The sequence below is a fragment of the Schistocerca cancellata genome, chromosome 6 (genome assembly GCF_023864275.1).
Source record: "Schistocerca cancellata isolate TAMUIC-IGC-003103 chromosome 6, iqSchCanc2.1, whole genome shotgun sequence".
Lineage (NCBI taxonomy): Eukaryota > Metazoa > Arthropoda > Insecta > Orthoptera > Acrididae > Schistocerca > Schistocerca cancellata.
This window is the reverse complement of record NC_064631.1, coordinates 555559911-555580206: the sequence shown is the minus strand read 5'-3', so window position 1 is coordinate 555580206 and position 20296 is coordinate 555559911. Positions and strand designations below refer to the sequence as shown.

Sequence of the window (20296 nt, the reverse complement as noted above, 5' to 3'; positions counted from 1 at the left end):
TTATTATATGAAATGCTTTCCCCATATGATAATTTTTAACAGAGGAATTAAAAATTCATACATTAAGGGACAAAATGTATAGCCAACTTTGTTTGTGTATCCCATGAAGTCTCATTGTAAGCTTATTTAACATGAGAAAAGGGGCTGATTCTAATGTGTTTATCAAGTGGATATCATTTGTAATAACAAAAATAAAATAGGTCATTATTGCTCATATTACTTTATACTACTGTTTGGTATGGTAAGTGGTGATTTGTAACTTCTGGAGTGGTGACTTGGTTTTCACCTCATTGGAAATTTATTGGAGTAAATGCAAAAAACACTACATTATAGAATGCACCACATACGCAAAAAATAATGATATACCTCATCAAGAAAATGCATGGCAGCGTAAAGAGAAAAATGCCATTACATCAAGTTAAAAAAGACACTTACATTCATGATTTATGAGAATTTTTTATGTTTGCACATGAATGCAAAATTCTATATGTATAATTCTTTTTGAATTCTAATAGAAAATTGTATCAGTAAAATTCCTCTCCAGAAGCTCCAAGTCTCTACAGCTGTGTTCACTATTCCGTAAAAACAACTGTCTTATTGTCTGGCTTGCTTTTCATTTCCAGGTCATGGGAAAACACACAAAGATGCTGCAAGCGTACGGGCCACTCACCCTATACCTGCAGCCTGTGGTCTGTACTATTTTGAAGTGAAAATTGTTAGTAAAGGCAGAGATGGATACATGGGGATTGGATTATCTGCACAGGGTGTAAATATGAACAGGCTTCCAGGTAACAATTTGTTTTGCATAAACCAAGCAACTTAATTAGGATTGTGAATAATTTGCATTATTTGTTTTAAAAATTGTTGTAAAATTTACTGCCGATAAGCATTTCATCTTATTTACTAACATGTTCAAGAAGTGAATAGCCCATATTAAGAGAAAGAGAAAATTTGTTATTGTGCATGTTATTAGTCACATTTCCAATCGTGTTAGGGTCCTTCAAAAAGAAATAAAAACTGTTTAATGGATTATAATGCCATTGCTACTAGAAGGAGGTATGATCTCCTTCAGCGCACTGAGACCCCAAACTGGCCACTAGAAGAGCAATAGAACACACCTATATGCCAGCAGACCAAGCATATGCGTGCATCAGCATCCACTGCACTCAGTCATGCTGAAAACAGAGAAATGTAGGCTTCAAAAGAAGAGAAATGTGGTGTAGTGCTGTTTCTGTGCAACCGAAGGAGTGCAAGGAATGGAAATTCAACAAAGCGTGGCACAAGTGTATGAAGAGCACTGCAAGTCCAGTGCAATTCAGATTTGCAGTCTGACATTTGGGACAATGGCTCCCACCATAACTCAAAGGTCGTCAGTAATGAGGACATCCACATGTTGCACATTGGTATCAGCAATGCAATGTGTCATTCAAGATTGTGTGGTGTTGGCCGATGACATCCATCCTTCCTTGCATTGCTGGTGACATGCCTTGATCCTTGCAACAGACATGCAGTGCTCTTCACATTTTTGCCATTCTTTGATGAATATTCATTCCCCTCACTTCTTCTGCTATTAGGGAAACTTATTACGTCCATTTGTTCTTCTGTGTTCAGGACTACTGAGTGCAGTGGACAGGCGACTCGTACACATTCTTGCTCTGTCATCACATGGGTGTGCATGCGTGCTTGTCCCTTTAGAGGTGAGTTTGAGGCCTCAGTGCAGTTATAGTAAACACACTGTCTTGTGTAGTCCATGGGATTGCAATCCATTCAGAGGATTTCATTTTACAGCCATTGACTTTGTTTCTTTTTGAATGACCGTGACTGATGGAAATAAGATGAGGATGTATGCTAAACCAAATACTCTTTACCCTTAACTCATTGGCCATTATCCATGACATGTGATCTATGAACAGCAACAGTGTGGAAATTAGATATCATTTTGACATAAGACAGGTAAAGGTAGGGGGGAAGGGCAGAACACATTTGAGCAATTTGCTCTGACTGTGAACACTCAAAGAATCACAGTCCTATCATGATTTGCCCCTGCAACTACTCTACTAGACCATGATGTTCAAGCCTGATTTCAATCAAGTAGATACCTTACCCTATCTTGAAAGTATTCTCTTGGAACTTCTCGCATGGATATATAAAACAGAACCCAAGTTTTCCACACATCCTATGAATGTCTCTTTCACTGTGTCCTCCAAATAAACATTAAACTTGTGCAAGACAATAGCCTCAACACTGGTATGGCTGTGAAATATGGTCTCTCTATTGCGATTGTGTGAAGATATTGGAGCGCTTTCACCAAGATACTTGGGATGCTGTGGCAGGACATCAAAAGCTTTGGCACTCTGACATTGTGGGTGGACCTGATCTTTTTGATCAAGATGATAGATTATGGGAAGCAGAAGCTCAACAATGGCAGAAACTATGTAAAGCCAAACAGTGTTCCTTCACCAGTTCAATGAAACATGTCAGTGCATATTTTATGCAATAATTGGTCTACTAAGCCACCAGCAACACCTGCATAAAAGCAGTATGCATAAACTGCAATGAACAAATACACTGCCTGACAAAAACATGAAGCATCAAAAAGGGGAGGAAGAAATGAAATGAGACTTTGATCACATAATCAAGTCAAATTTACAAAAACTCGACATCACGAATCTACTCACTAGTATGATGGTGCATCCCCTCGGACCTGGATGCATGCACTGATTCAATTGTGAAGATTGTCATAAAGCCATTGTATCATCTCCTGATGCAAGCTGACCTACAACTGTTGTAACTGATCCTTGGTATCCTGGATACAGGCACATAGACGAAGTTGATACCCAAGCTGGTCCCATAAGTTCTATTGGGGACAGATCTGTGGATCTTGCTGGCCACGGTGATGCCTCAACATCACGCAGACAGTCCGTTGAAAGGCGTATCTTGTGTTGATGAGCATTGTATGTTAAAAAAATGGCACAATGATACTGTGGCATCAGAGAGAGAAATTGAGGGTGCAGGATGTTCTTGACATACCGATTTGCCATCACAAGTTCCAACAGTCACTATCAGCCATGGCCTACAGTCATGTATGGTGGCTGCCCTCACCACAACACCAGGAGTAACACTAATGTATCTCTTCAAAACGATGGAAGAACGGATCCTTTCTCCAGGTTACTGCAATACTCACCACTGACTGCCATCTGGGTTAGTGCAGAACCATGATTCATCACTGAACACAATACCATATCATCCATCAGCAAGCCACACTTTCAGGTCATGATACCACACCAAAAACAGCCATTGATGTTCCGGTGTTAACAGCAACTTATGCATGGGATGGTAATTCCCTAATCTGGCCGCTGCTAGTTGCCAACTGCTGTATGGGATGACACAAAATGTTCCATGGAGTGCGTTACTTGTACTCAGATAGCTGGCTCAAATTTATAGGGGGTTATGAAGTGCTTGTTGCACAATAAGGTGATACTACTTCGTGGTAGTCAAAAATGGTTAATTGGAAACTTGGTGATATGTATACTTGCCCTCACATTCCCATGCAGTCCAACATCAGCCCACTGTCACATCCTAATGCCCCACCAATCTGGATATCTCATGATTCAACCAACTGGCCGAATGGAGACCCACAATGAGGCCCTTTCAAACTGTCAGGTGTTATGATGCTGTCTGTTATGAGTACATAGCGATGCTGTCTGTCGTCAGTACACAGCATCTACATGTCCTTCCAGCGATCACTCAACATCCAGTGCTGTTTCTGCCCCTTATATACACTTCCAGGACTGGTAACAACACTGAAGTGAACAACACTAATGCACTGCGCTGGCTGTAGAATTGCAGCTCTAATGATTTACATACCCACCAATGGTGTGTATGTATAAGAATTTACGCTGACATTCGACCATATCTTCTTGGTGCTTAACTTTTGTTGTCAGGCTGTATATGTACTCAGAAATACGCAGTTGCTGATAAAGTCGCATTCATTAGATCTTATTGACAATAAATTCCACGTGTGTGTGATGTTGGTGAAACAGTGTTAGACTTGGAGCCAACATTTCTAATAGTGTTAAAGGAGGGTATTTGAGTCACCTAGGTTTAGCTACCAAGGGCGAAAGATAGAGTGTAAAATTCCCACATGTAATAAGCTGTTTTATTTGTATGACACAACACTTACTTTGCGGGCACAGATGTTGTGACCCATCAATTCCTTCCAAGAAGATGGTGAAAACCTACCTGTGAGGTCTCCAAGCCAGTATTTCTTGTGTGGTGATCCTCTATTTAAAAACACACACACACACACACACACACACACACACACACACACACACACACACACACACACCACATTCTTGTTGCTGGTTTTTATGTTAGAACTTGTCTATGATGGAAGAGTTGTTAAGAAGAGACCTTGTAAATCTGCATTGTAACAAGTATCTACCTCAGTTATTGTCTTTGCAGTCCAATGACCAAGAGTTTTTTTAGAGCTGTGTTTCTCCCACCTATGTCTTGTGAAATGATCATGACTGGAAATCAAGAAAATTGCAGCTCATAAGGTGATTTACCGACAAGTTTTTCTTCCTGTACATCATTGGAAAATGGAAGGGTAGGAAGGAAATGATTGAGGGCACTTGAGATACCTCCACCAGACACTTTAAGATGATGATTGGAGTATAGTTATATAGAACTCCAACAACAGACTTTCAGAGATTGTTTGTGGATACATTCTGTGTATTTTGGTATAAAGGATCCACTCTCTTGACGGTTCATCCCAGGGTTCTCGTATTTCGTTTGGTTTCTTGCCCCAATTAGCTTTGCTTTGTGTTGCCCTGAAAGTAGTAAACAATGGTGAAAATGAAACTTCCTGGCAGATTAAAACTGTGTGCCCGACAGAGACTCGAACTCGGGACCTTTGCCTTTCGCGGGCAAGTGCTCTACCATCTGAGCTACCGAAGCACGACTCATGCCCGGTACTCACAGCTTTACTTCTGCCAGTACTGTGAGTACCGGGCGTGAGTCGTGCTTCGGTAGCTCAGATGGCAGAGCACTTGCCCACAAAAGGCAAAGGTCCCGAGTTCGAGTCTCGGTCGGGCACACAGTTTTAATCTGCCAGGAAGTTTCATATCAGCACACACTCCGCTGCAGAGTGAAAATCTCATTCTGGAAATGGTGAAAATGTTGACAGTTTGTGCTATGTGTCTTGTTTCCATTCACCCGTGCTACCTGTTGTTAACAGCAGTAATGCCCTCTTTAACTCGTTGCCCTCAAGCTTACATTCAGTACTTCTGACAGTCTAGGGTTTTGATTTCCAGCATTCTTAATTGTGGATTAACAGTGATGCACAACAGCACTTTGGATAGGATTTCTGATGATAAGTTGGCCGATGTGCACCTTGCCTACCAGTTCATTGAATGCAATTCACCAGTGGCAACCAAATCACAGCACTTTTGTGGATGGGGCTGTTGTGTTGTTGTTGTGGTCTTCAGTTCTGAGACTGGTTTAATGCAGCTCTCCATGCTACTCTATCCTGTGCAAGCTTCTTCATCTCCCAGTACCTACTGCAGCCTACATCCTTCTGAATCTGCTTAGTGTATTCATCTCTTGGTCTCCCTCTAAGATTTTTACCCTCCACGCTGCCCTCCAGTACTAAATTGTTGATCCCTTGATGCCTCAGAACATGTCCTACCAACTGATCCCTTCTCCTGGTCAAGTTGTGCCACAAACTCCTCTTCTCCCCAATTATATTCAATACCTCATTAGTTATGTAAATCTACCCATCTAATCTTCAGCAGTCTTCTGTAGCACCACATTTCGAAAGCTTCTATTCTCTTTTTGTCTAAACTATTTATCGTCCACATTTCACTTTCATACATGGCTACACTCCATACAAATACTTTCAGAAACGACTTCCTGACACTTGAATCTATACTCGATCTTAACAAATTTCTCTTCTTCAGAAACGCTTTCCTTCCCATTGCCAGTCTACATTTTATATCCTCTCTACTTCGACCATCATCAGTTATTTTGCTCCCCAAATAGCAAAACTCCTTTACTACTTTAAGTGTCTCATTTCCTAATCTAATTCCCTCAGCAGCACCCGACTTAATTCGACTACATTCCAGTTTTGCTTTTGTTGATGTTCATCGTACACCCTCCTTTCAAGACACTGTCCATTCCATTCAACTGCTCTTCCAAGTCCTTTGCTGTCTCTGACAGAATTACAATGTCATCGGCGAACCTCAAAGTTCTTAATTTTTCTCCATGGATTTTAATACCTACTCCGAACTTTTCTTTTGTTTCCTTTACTGCTTGCTCAATATACAGATTGAATAGCATCGGGAAGAGGATACAACCCTGTCTCACTCCCTTCCCAACCACTGCTTCCCTTTCATGTCCCTTGACTCTTAACTGCCATCTGCTTTCTGTACAAATTGTAAATAGCCTTTCGCTCCCTGTATTTTACCCCTGCCACCTTCAGAATTTGAAAGAGAGTATTCCAGTCAACATTGTCAAAAGCTTTCTCTAAGAGTCAAGCAGTATATTGCTCCCTCCTGCGTATATCTCGCGAAGAGACCATGAGGATAAAATCAGAGAGATTAGAGCCTACACAGAGGCATACCGACAATCCTTCTTTCCACGAACAATACGAGACTGGAATAGAAGGGAGAACCGATAGAGGTACTCAAGGTACCCTCCGCCACACACCGTCAGGTGGCTTGAGGAGTATGGATGTAGATGTAGATGTAAGTCTACAAATGCTAGAAACGTAGGTTTGCCTTTCCTTAATCTTTCTTCTAAGATAAGTCGTAGGGTCAGTATTGCCTCAAGTGTTCCAACATTTCTACAGAATCCCAACTGATCTTCCCCGAGGTTGGCTTCTACCAGTTTTTCCATTCCTCTGTAAAGAATTTGCGTTAGTATTTTGCAGCTGTGACTTATTAAACTGATAGTTTGGTAATTTTCACATCTGTCAACACCTGCTTTCTTTGGGATTGGAACTATTATATTCTTCTTGAAGTCTGAGGGAATTTCGCCTGTCTCATACATTTTGCTCACCAGATGGTAGAGTTTTGTCAGGACTGGCCCTCCCAAGGCCGTCAGTAGTTCTAATGGAATGTTGTCTACTCCCGGGGCCTTGTTTCAACTTAGGTCTTTCAGTGCTCTGTCAAACTCTTCACGGAGTATCATATCTCCCATTTCATCTTCGTCTACATCCTCTTCCATTTCCATAATATTGTCCTCCAGTATATCACCCTTGTGTAGACCCTCTATATACTCCTTCCATCTTTCTGCTTTCCCTTCTTTGGTTAGAACTGGGTTTCCATCTGAGCTCTTGATATTCATGCAAGTGGTTCTCTTTTCCAAAGGTCTCTTTAATTTTCCTGTAGGCAGTATCTATCTTACCCGTAGTGAGATAAGCCTCTACATCCTTGTATTAATCAGTATTTTGTAGTGTGTGTTATGGTTGTTGCATATTACAGGCTTCTTAATTCTTGTGAAGATATTTTCACAGAAACAAAGATGACATGAGTAACAAACCCAAATAAATCACAATCACATTATTACTTCATCATGAGCCACCGGAGACCTTGGGTCCGTTATACCAAAATACTCAGAACAACCTCAGAAAGTTTGTCAGTGGAGTTCTAGTTTACCCTGAATATGTAGAATGTAACACTGTCATGACATGGGAAAACTTTTGCTGTTTGCTGTGTTTCAGACTTCACAGGATCTAGGATGTAACATGACATCAATGTCCAAAAATTCCAGAAAATATCATCTACAGACAGCAAGATTTTGTGAATATCATCCTTGCTCTTTGGCTCATTATTCAGGCATCACCAGATATTTGTGATAGAGTTTGAGATAAAGAGAGTTGATGGGCTAGTCTTGATGTTTGAAGGAAGGTTTGACTTATGATTAAGAAGAGAACCCCATAACAACCGAATTATCAAAATATCTGAGACAACTGTCACAGTTTGCCCTTTCTCTACAAAGATAATCAGTTACATTCAGTTGTGAAACATCTTCAGATCAGTAGTAACTGCATAGAAACCAGTGAATTTCTATTACTGTGTACAGTTTCCATAAGTACTTCATGGTCACTGAAATTGACTGGTTACCCTGTAATTACTACCAATCCAAAAATGTTCTGTAATTGAACAAAACTATTTAAGATTGTGACAGTAATAAATGACATTTAGTTAACTGAATGTTAACGCCAGCAAACATCTGTTTTATTCCAGTGGGTGCTGGAATTGATAACTTTCAAGATGTTTAGGTTAAACTTGAATCCACCTAAAGACGGGCAATGATTTGGGTTGTTCCATAGTCATTATCATTGTGGTACAGTATGCAACCTAGTCAACTGATGTATTAATTTCCTTGTAACTGGAACATTACCAAAACATAAAATCCCCATTCAGCTTTCTCTACCCTTTCACATACACCTGCCAGAAGGCTCCTGAGGGATTTGATTGCACATGCAACTGTGTGTGTCATTCATCTTCATCATGTTAAAATTCAAACGCCCAGACACCATTTCCATTTTGTCGTGACCCACTATTGGAGTCTCTTTGTGAGCCTTGTCCATGCAGTTCTGATCAAAGTTTCATGTGATACATTTTCATCCAAATTATTATCAAGACTCTGTTGAAGAAGAGGAAACATAGATGTCCTGCAGCAACTGCTATCTGATAGATAATGTAGACCAGGCATTTTCAGCCTCCCACTGTTGCTCATTGGAATGATGCCAGTCATTGTCATCTTACAGTCAATTTCTTATAGGCTGAGATGTTTTCAGATCCACTGATGGTTGCAAATGCTACACCTGCAAAATCTGCCACTTCCTTTTCTGGATGACCATTAGCTTTACCAGAAAGCAGTCGCCTTCATTCATTACACCTTCATATTGACCATATTTTTATGTTAATATGACATATCAGTCAAACAATAATTTTACTAAGCATTATTCATGTTCTTAAAATTAACCCATCTTTTTCATTCATGTGTTCCTGCCCAACTTCCTTCATTGCCATGTATAAGCATCTGAAGTTATTTTTGACCATGACACATTAGGTAGCTTAACTTTTGTGTCAGAAAATACACAGTCAGTTGACTTTGAATTAGTTTGTTTATTTTTATGTTAGTGAGGATCAGTTTCACTGGAAACAAATATTCGCTGATTCATCATTTAATTGCTTCTTAAATGTTGAAGCTACGGACAGGTGATCTAACTTTCTGACAAATTAAAACTGTGTGGCAAACCAGGGCTCGATACTCTTACGTTCACCTTTCATGAGCAAATGCTGTACTGACAGCTGTACAGACACGACCTACAACCCACCCATAAAGCTTTTCTTCTGCCAGTACGTCATCTCCGACCTTCCAAATTCCAAAGATGAGAGAAGTGAAGATGAGGAAGTAAAGCAGTGACAGCAGGTTGCGAGTCATGCTTAGGTAGCTCAGTTGGTACAACATTTGCCGACAAAATGTGGTCTCAGGTTCGAGCATCAGTTTGGCACACGGTTTTAATATGTTAGTATGTTTCGAATCATTGCACACTGTGTTGCAAAGTGAAATTCATGCTGAACAACTTTCTTTGCTTCATGTGGATTGAATATTATGTGAGTGGCGTAAGTGTATCCTAAAGGGTGTCAGTGTGAGCTGCGCAAGTCAATAATGTGACAGAGTGATAGTTTCTGCATGTTATTACCAACAGTTCCAGATATGACATTGGTGAATTATTTTTTTCTGTTACCTTCTGACAACACACTACAGCAAGATTTTAATGTTACCTATGCAAGTTGTCCCTGTAGTAGGAGCATTAGTACTGTGTAAAGCAGGCTTCATATGTGGACGAGATGTGCTTGAGAAAACAGGATCAGTAATATTTCATTGCAGAAACTATTAATCTGGTTGAAAGTGAGAGGCAAAGCCATTTAGATGCAGTCATATTTGTAGATACTGTAGCTGTAACATTCATAACAGTAGTGCTAAAGTTTACCCAGTATATGTGCAAATCTGTGAGCTGTTCCTTCTAATTTTGTGTGATCTTCCACTAATGTACCAAGGGCAGGGACATCACATTTCTGTGTGCTTGTATCATAACCACTAACTTCATCACAACATGCACTTTGTGCTCTTCGATAAATCAGACAATGTAAATGCAATGAACAATTGCTAATAGTTATTTATGGAATAGAGTATATAAATCGATATATGATGGGAAGATGAGGAGACATTGTTGGCACTTGTTTTGAAATTAAATATGTTTACAATTTCAAAATAAACCTTCTGTGTGTCTCAGGCATATACATGTACCGCACTCGATCCATTTTTCCATAGGTTGGGACAAGCACTCGTATGGCTACCATGGCGATGATGGACATTCATTCTGCTCATCAGGCACAGGACAGCCTTATGGACCAACATTTACAACTGGTGATGTTATAGGCTGTGGTGTCAACCTTGTTGACAATACTTGTTTTTATACTAAAAATGGCCACAACCTTGGTGTGGCATTCACAGACCTACCAGTAAGTCATGAAAATCTTATTAGTACAGCATAGTTAGTTGTTTGTGCATTCCACCAAGAGGCTTTTTACTGTGTAATATAGTTAATATTTTAGGCTTTGATATTATTTGGAGAACTTTTTATGTTGTATGCTAAATTATCTCATTACTGATCATATTGAGAGAGATATTTCACCATCTGGGGTTAGGTATAGCATATTTAGAAATACGTTTCTTTTGTCATCATTTTGCTCTCTCTCTCTCTCTCTCTCTCTCTCTCTCTCTCTCTCTCTCTCTCTCTGTGTGTGTGTGTGTGTGTGTGTGTGTGTGTGTGTGTGTGTGTGTGTGTGTGTGTGTGTGTGTTTGTTTGTTTGTTTGTTTGTTTAGTTACTTGTTACACATCATAGGGACATCATCATGTGTAGTGAAACCACCACCACCACCTCCTTCCTCTTCTACTCCTCCTCCTCCTCCTCCCCCCTCCCTCCTTCCTTCCAACACCACCGACAGACTAGTAATTAAAATAATGTGATTATTTTAATATTTAGTTATGTCGGGCAAACAGAGAAACGCTTAATGTTCCAAGACCTGTTATGCATATTAATATGTTTTTTTGCCATGTATTTTATGTACACTAATTACAAATATATTGGCACTTTATTGCAGCCAAACCTTTACCCAACAGTTGGGCTTCAGACACCTGGAGAAGTTGTTGATGCAAATTTTGGCCAGTCACCATTTGTGTTTGACATTGAAGATATGATGCGGGAGCTACGGGCTCGCACTCTGCGTACAATTCACGAGTTCCCTGTTCCAGACAACCGTGGAGAATGGCAGGCTACTCTTCATAAGTGAGTCACTCGCTTCTAGAAGTGATGCGTGCAGAGGCTGATGCCATGTTAGCCAGAGAATTTTGATAAAACAGAAGATTATGAGGAATTATAGCCGATAAATCAAGCAATATATGATTCTCTTCCATATACAATGATAGCCAAAACATTATGACCACTGCCCACCATGAGACAGAATGCTGCCTAGTTGTGTTGCCGGTCCGCGACATGGTAAGGAAAGTATATAAGCGAAGCAGAGATGAATGGGTAATCATTCTAGCAACAAAATGGCCTACAAATGTGGTAATCCCCCAACATACATGACTGACAAAAGGCAGATTTTTCCCAATGCCTAAGAACAAGGATCTCGGAAATGGCAATCCTATTTGCATGCTACTACTGTGAGCATTTTAGGAATGGGGTTGAAGGGCACTGAAACTACAAGTGGGTGACAGTGTTCAACATCCACACTTTGTCATGGAATGTAGAGATTGAAGGCTGACCCAGTTTGTAAACGGGATTGGCTGCTATCTGAGGCAGATCAGACAACAGAGTAAAATGCTGATGCAGGCACAAGTTTTTGAAGTACATCATTTGGCACACATTGTTGAACATGGATTTCTGCGGCAGATGATCCCTACATGTTCACTTGCTGACATAATGACACTGTCAGTTAAATTGCAGTTGGTGCAGAATCATCAGTATTTGACTGAGGTTCAGTGGAAACATGCCATCTGGTTGGACAAATCATGTTTCTTCTTACACTAGGTGAATGGTCGTGTTCAGATACACCATCATCCAGTCAAACAGCTGCTTGAACATGCACCATGCAACAAAAGCAGGCTGGTGGCAGCAGTATTTTGCCTGCTGTTTGGGAATTTCACTTGGGCTTTTGTGGGACCTTCGGTAGTAACCGAGCCACCATGACACTACTTTAACGTCATTGTGGCCATCTGCACTCCTTTCTGCTTGATTTCTTTCCTAATGAAGATGCGCCTTCCACCAAGACAACAGTCATCTCAAGGCCAGAATTGTGCTTGAGGAGTGTGGTAGTGGACTCACATTGATGTCCACATCATAGAATTCACCTGATCAAAACTTGATGGAACACATCTAGATTGCTATCAGGCACCAGCAACATGCCCTAAAAACACTTTCGTGTAATTTACTCATATTGCATGACCCATGCAACATCTGGTTCCAATACTTCCAGAAACCTAGAAAGGACTTGGCGAATTCGTGCAGTGTGGAATTGCTGCTATATTGTATTCTAAAGGTGAACCGTCACACTATTAAGTAGGTGGTCATAATGTTTAGGCTGATCAATTTATGTATCATAAAATAACTACAACTGCAAAATTAGGAAAACTCAGATTTATACTGAGACTAATGACCATCTTGCTGCATACAATTAGTGATGATGGAACTGGAGACACCACAAGAAGGCTTGCAAAGTATGTACATAGTGTAGATCATACCTATGACCATATCACAATAGATAATATTTCTAATAATTTATTTATTCTCAGTTCAGAAACATACAGATATACTGGCTGACAACAGGAAAATTATACTGGGGAAAATCCAACACATTTGGTGAACTAGTATCTTTATTTCACATGTACCATGAACTTCACAACCTCCAAGGCACTCGGACTGGCATGAATGATATTATCTGTGCAGGATGTTGGGCACAATAAGTGTTGAAGCATATGGCTGCCTCTTGTCTGCATACACAGTGGCATCAGCATCCATCCTTCAATCTTCCCATTACAGCTTTCTCTGTACCGGGGAGGGGGGGGGGGGGGGGGGTCGTTGCGTGGCTGCTGCCATCCCATCTTCAGAGTTTGAGTTTTCTCATTTGGCAGTTCCAGCCTCATCTTACGTGAAGCATGATACAGTTCTCCGATGATCATAGGAAGCCCTTCCTGGACCTTGGACATTGATGAGGGAGGCTGTGCCCGTGCTGTGGCTGATTATGTTGTACGCCACTGTAAGCCTCTCTTTACCAGCAGCCTCTTCTCTGCATACTGCATGTGGTGCTATTCCAGCCAGTTAATAAACTTTATCTATTAGAACAGATTGAGGCAACCTGTCATCAGCCTACCGTATTTACTCGAATCTAAGCCGCACTCGAATCTAAGCCGCACCTGAAAAATGAGACTCGAAATAAAGGAAAAAAAAAAAATTCCCGAATCTAAGGCGCACCGGAAATTTGAGACTCTAAATTCAAGGGGAGAGTAAAGTTTTAGGCCGCACCTCCAAATCGAAACAAAGTTGGTCCATTGTAATATGAGACACAATTTAGGTCGAATGAATGACAATACAGCTACAGTAGTTTGGTTCGAGTCGTAAGCTTAGCAGTTAAGCTTTACCAGGTAGCCATTGCTATGCGTCAGGCACTCCGTCTGTATTTATACGGGTACCCTTCCTTTTTCACGTGCTTTGTCTGGTTTGAATCGATTGCTTATTTTGCTTTGATCTGATAAGTGCTGTTTTCTTTGTTATAGGTGTTTGCGTCACTCTAAGCTGAAAATGCGTTACTGTACTGTGTCACGCATTGTTTGTCTCATTCTGATAGTGCGTGTTTACGGCCTGTCGCCGCTCGCGGCATGGCTTGCTTTTGTGCGCACTACCACCGCTTACAATTAAAAAAAAAAAAAGAATAATCGTCTCATTAGCGAAACAATGGCAAGAGACTGCTATTTGTTGTTACTTACACTGTTGCTTTCTTCGATAATGATCAACAAGAACCAAATAATAGACTGCGTATGATAGAACATGTTCTGAACGGGAGTTAGGCGAAAATGTTTCTCCGTTTGACAATCTTTGCGGCCGCTTCTTTAGTACATCAAATTCTGCACAGAAATTAGTCATCTTAGAATTAAAAATCTAGTCAGTTGCCGTGCTTCATTTCTGACAGTATCACTATTAGGCATAAGAATAATACGAATATAAACATGACACGATACGCATATTCTTCCGCATTTGCTGTTGTCTCACTCTAGTTTCGTAGTTTATTAGGCAGGCAGGATTTAAATGAGATAGCAGCAAACATGAAAGAATACATGACAAAATGTTGATATTCGTATTATTCTTATGGTGAAGAGAATACTGCATGTGATTCACATTTCATCAGGTTCCTATTAGCAACCATCTCTTCTCACAGGTAGGAAAAAATTCAGAAAGTAGAGGTGCCCATATTGACAAACATCCCAAACAGTCTTGCATGTCGGATTTTTGTAGTACATTGAAATTCTGCTACATTCGAAGATGAACAATACGGAATTTGTATTTACTTCATTGGATAATGTATGAAAGTGCAGTGGTCGAAACTCGGGGCGGAGAAAAAAAAGCTCGTCTTCCATCTCTCTCTTTTTTTTTTTTTTTTTTTTTTTTTTTTTTTTTTTTTTTTTTTTTTTAATTTATTTACTGACGCGGAGGTTTTGGCGCCAGTATTTATCTTTGTGCCTACAAAGCATGCCTGTGTAGCGCTACATACAGGGCTATTACAAATGATTGAAACAATTTCATAAATTCACTGTAGCTCCATTCATTGACATATGGTCACGACATACTACAGACACGTAGAAAAACTCATAAAGTTTCTGCCGTCAGAGCGCTCGAGAGCGCAGTGAGACAAAATGGCGACAGGAGCCGAGAAAGCGTATGTCGTGCTGAAATGCACTCACATCAGTCAGTCATAACAGTGCAACGACACTTCAGGACGAAGTTCAACAAAGATCCACCAATTTGCTAACTCCATTTGGCGATGGTATGCGCAGTTTAAAGCTTCTGGATGCCTCTGTAAGGGGAAATCAGCGGGTCGACCTGCAGTGAGCGAAGAAACGGTTGAACGCGTGCGGGCAAGTTTCACGCGTAGCCCGCGGAAAATTGGCTCATGCCACAACTGGAGACTGACAGCGCCGACTTCATCTTTCAACAGGATGGTGCTCCACCGCACTTCCATCATGATGTACGGCATTTCTTAAACAGGAGATTGGAAAACCGATGGATCGGTCGTGGTGGAGATCATGATCAGCAATTCATGTCATGGCCTCCACGCTCTCCCGACTTAACCCCATGCGATTTCTTTCTGTGGGGTTATGTGAAAGATTCAGTGTTTAAACCTCCTCTACCAAGAAACATGCCAGAACTGCGAGCTCGCATCAACGATGCTTTCGAACTCATTGATGGGGACATGCTGTGCCGAGTGTGGGAGGAACTTGATTATCGGCTTGATGTGTGCCGAATCACTAAAGGGGCACTTATCGAACATTTGTGAATGCCTAAAAAAACTTTTTGAGTTTTTGTACGTGTGTACAAAGCATTTTGAAAATATCTCAAATAATAAAGTTATTGTAGAGCTGTGAAATTGCTTCAGTCATTTGTAATAACCCTGTATATTCGACGGCAGAAGTTAGTTGTGGCGGCACCTACCAACATTTTTCAGAACTTCCACTTGCTTTGCACTCGATTCTAAGCCGCAGGCGGCTTTTTGGATTACAAAAACCGGAAAAAAAGTGCGGCTTAGATTCGTGTAAATACGGTATATGTTTGATGGAGTGCTATATCCATCCATCCGGTATGAAATGATCAGTTATAGATCGAACAGGCATATTCTGTGGCAGAAAAACACAGTGCAATTGCAGATGCAGTGATTGTTGGAGAATGTAGGCCTCTGCCTGTTTGTAAATTGGATAATTTTATTCAGACACTTTCATTTTGTTGTTCTCAGAGTGGTTTTTTAATGTAAAAATTCTGTAAAAGTGTTACTTCCATTATTTTGGAGCATGATAATGCTATAATTGGGTTATTGACCATCTATATGTAGCTCATGATAAACTTCTCTGCTCCGTAGATGGAATGCACGTAGTTGTGCCTTACAATGGTTTGATCACAGCTAGTTCCATTATAGTACTGTGATAGATTTCTGAGGAAATTTGTCAGATTTCTCTCCATGTTGTCAAACCTTTGCTCTGTGCAGCAAGGTCTGTCACATATATACAGGAAACTTCTTGTATTTGGAGGCAGTGGTTGATCATTGGTGTAGATGGAGAGCTAGAACACTGCCTGAGGTAGACCATTTTTCTGTGGTCTCCAGTGATTATCAGTGATTATGCTGTAGTTAGAAGTCAACAAAAAACCTATGAATTTACAGAATTCAGGGAGAATGAGTAAGTTTTATGAGTACCCCTACATCATATGATGCATGGATTCAGTTAGAAATTATTTCATGTAACCTATAAATTTTTACGAGCTTCAATAAGGCAGCTACAATTGTGATAACATACTGTTATTATTTTGGTATTGATTAAAAGTAAAAGGTGAAAGCTAACATGAAATTAAACATTACTGATCTAAACACCCAAACTTAAGTTTTCATGAGCCTGGCACAACAGAACAGTGACTACACAAACTTGGAAAGCTCCTGAAGAGAGTAAGACTTAACCCTCATGATATAAAAAAATGAAGGAGAATGGAAACACATACAAAATTGGTGAAAGTGATAAATTGAAATATGGCCCCCATAGAAAACTGGGAAGAAGAAAAGACAAGATTTTTATTGGCACGAACAAAATTAAGACAGTTAACTTATTAAATGGGATATTGGTTCTTGAGGACAATAATATGCTTTGGTGTTATGAGAGAGAAAGTGTAAAATAGCTAAGACATGTTAAGAAATGTACTAAATAAAGTAAAAGACAGCCGAGGGACAGGTATCGCAATGATTAGATAAAGGATAGCAGCACAAATAGGAGTTAGAAAATAAGTCTGCTAAGGGGGAGATTTGTGGGCGGGGAGGGGAGTGAGAATGAGAAACATTATGCAGGGAAGGTGATGCTGACCAGACATGCATGATGATTTAGTAAAAGCTCCACAATATGTGGTTATTAATTAAAATACTTAGTACGTAGAGACTACCCCTACCAAAGATATTAAGTGATTATTAATAACGGAAGAAAATTACTGTGCGAGTCCATGATCGTCGTGAGTATTTTGTGAATAGAACCGTCTAGATCACTATTAAAAATTAAATTAATTATTTTCTACACCATTTTGGCTACTGATGTCATCAGATGCCTGCAATTAAGATTTGAGAATCATAATGAGTGACAGGCATTTGTTGTACAAGAAGACGCAAAACATGTAAAATTAAGAAATTAAAAATTACTTTTAGAAGAACAAGTTTCTTAACATGAAAGAACAATAACATCTGTATGGCTGACTTTCCGAAAAGCAGCAGCTGTTGCTAGGTGGCCCGACAGGGACACTAGCCACCAGGCTGTTTAGTGGTAGGTACATGAGGATGAGCTGAAACTTGTACAACTAGTATCAGCACAATGGCTGGGGTATTAGTGCATCATAATCCTAACGAGGAGCGCTATGGAACACAATAATTTAAGCAAATGAAATTATATCATACTCTACTCAGTTATCAGTTGGACAACAAACATATAAAAGGTATTAAAATTTGCAAGCTTTCAGAGCTAGTGACTCTTCCTTCTAACAGAAGGGTTGAATGGGACGGAAGAAGGGTGAGGGAGAAGGACTGGCGAGATTTAGGAAAAGTGGTAGAGTTTGCAAAAGTCGCCCAGAACCCCGGGTCAGGGGAGTCGTACAGACAGGGTGAGGAGGAAAGACTTCCTCATTCCACCATATATAGTTTCTCAGTCAGTTGAAGCACTGAAGTGTGTTTATCTTCTGAGTGGTAGGATAGATCCTTTCATGCCATTCTGAGATGCCAGTACAGTACTGTCACTGCCTAATAGGAATTCTTGGTAACCTAGTTGGACAATGTGAGATCCATAGTGAATGTGGCGCAGGAAATCATACCCTAGGAGCATGTCAAAATCTGGATTTTCCTGTGGCAATAGTTTTACTGTAAGTGCAAATATTTCTTTGCCAGTCTTCAAATTAATCTACTGCAAGCATACAGGGCATATTATTTCACTACCTAACCCACTTGGGACTCCAGCATGGCTGTCCCGCTAGGCCTGCCTGTCACTAAGGAGGGAGGAAAAATAAACACTCCTGTGTTTTGCTCCAGTATCAAAAAGTGTCTTCAATTTTTTCTTATCTAATTCTCCCATCAACATCACATTTCTCACCTTTTCTGATCCTTTGATTGTCCCCAGATTGATTTGAATGAATGGGAGTTTGGGGTGGTGGCTACTCCAGCACCCCTTGGGCATGGGTGTGTATGTTGTCGTTAGCATAAGTTAGTTTAAGTTAGATTAAGTCATGTGTAAGCCTAGGGACCGATGCCATCAGTAGTTTGCTCCCATAGGAACTTACTACCACCATTACTCCAGCACCTGACGTATTTCCCAAGTGTTGTCCCCTGTCACTTCCTCAGTGGCTATCCCTTCCACTCACAAATTCCTATGTGGTTGGTACTGTAGCCTAGAGCATGCCTGCTTCATATGTCCTATTTCTCTGCAATGCATGCAATGTGGTGTCAGTTGTTGGCAACGACTACACTGATTGCCAGTTACGAAAACATGACATGCATCAGTTGTATAGCTTGGAGTTGTTACAGAGTGGTTTGCCATCTCCTCCCTCATAGAGCAAGTTATACCACTTTTTTTGTAAAAAAAAAATTGGGTGATTCAAACTTTATTACACTTTTTATTCTAGATCAGTCCCTTTTACAAGTGCATTACAACTTTCGTTAATAGGAAATACGTAAAACCACATAAAAAAGGCATGTGGAGGCTGCAAGAATCAGAGTACATGAAGATGGCTGTAAGAGTTCAAAATGCAACTGTACATATGCTAAAATAGAGTACATTTGTGGTTGAAATTGGAAAATATATAGTTAACTCAGGCACATATCTTTCTCATTGTTTCACCTAATTTTCTGCCATTATTGCATCTGCTATTTGTCATAGCTCTCGATGTTGCATGAAAATGCTTTTTGCATCAATTTCTCAACAGTTTAGTGAGACATAGTTTCACACCAACTCAGTATGGCCGTGTTTGACCGTACTGCTACTTTTTTTTCTGAAAATATGGGAAGTGTGTTTGTGGCATAAATGTGCCGTTGTTGTAGATACATTCCTGGGCTGTTCTCTGCTGCAAGTGCTTGTCTTGATCATAGTTAGTATTCTGCTATGTGCAGTTGAGACATAGATAGCAAAGTTAGTTTTGATTAGGACAGGGAATCCTGGGGCTCTACTGCTCGGTCTAGAAGTGATTCATCAATAATATTTGTTATTGTAAAGTAACAGTGTCAATGATTCCAAATATGGTAATGATGTTTGGTTTGTGGAGCGCTATACTGCGTGGTCATCAGCACCCGTACAAAATCCCAATTCTTACACAGTCCATTTTTATCACAATCCAATCTAGATGCTGTCACAAATGATGATGATGATGATGATAAGGGCAACACAAACACACAGTTCTGGGGCAGAGAAAATCCCCAACCCGGCCGGGTATCTATCCAGAACCCCAGAGGAGTAGGAGTAGTAGTAGTAGTAGTAGTAGTAGTAGTAGTAGTAGTAGTTGGTGGTGGTGGTGGTGGTGGTGGTGGTGGTGGTGGTGGTTATTTTTTTTTTTGCACTGAAGAGACAAACAAACTGGTACACCTGCCTTAATACGTATAGGACCCCCCACAAGCATGCAGAAGTATCGCATTGGCCTTCTGGAATGAATATGAATGGATGCAGGTGATCAAACAGGATGCTTACGTATGTGTCGTCTGTCAGCATTGTATCTCGACGTGTCAGGGGTCCCATATCACTCCAACTGCACATTCTCCATATCATTACAGAGCCTCCACCAGCTTGAGCAGTCCCCTACTGATGTGCAGGGTCTGCGGATTCCTGAAGTTGTCTCCATACCCATACACATCCATCTGCTCGATACAATTTGAAATGACTCATTCGACCAGGCAACTTGTTTCCAGTCATCAACAGTCCAATGTCAGTGTTGACGGG

At 40.5% G+C, this 20296-nt stretch overlaps 1 protein-coding gene across 2 annotated transcripts in view; it reads left to right on the top strand.

The window, feature by feature from the left end:
- The window catches only part of LOC126088520 (ran-binding protein 9), a 250843-nt gene that overhangs the window by 182334 nt on the left and 48213 nt on the right, over window positions 1–20296 (top strand). For both annotated transcript variants that reach the window (XM_049906675.1, XM_049906676.1), the window contains exons 2-4: window positions 624–788; window positions 10354–10544; window positions 11188–11372. In XM_049906675.1, coding sequence (XP_049762632.1) covers window positions 624–788; window positions 10354–10544; window positions 11188–11372 — 541 coding nt within the window. The remainder of the gene's footprint in view (window positions 1–623; window positions 789–10353; window positions 10545–11187; window positions 11373–20296) is intronic.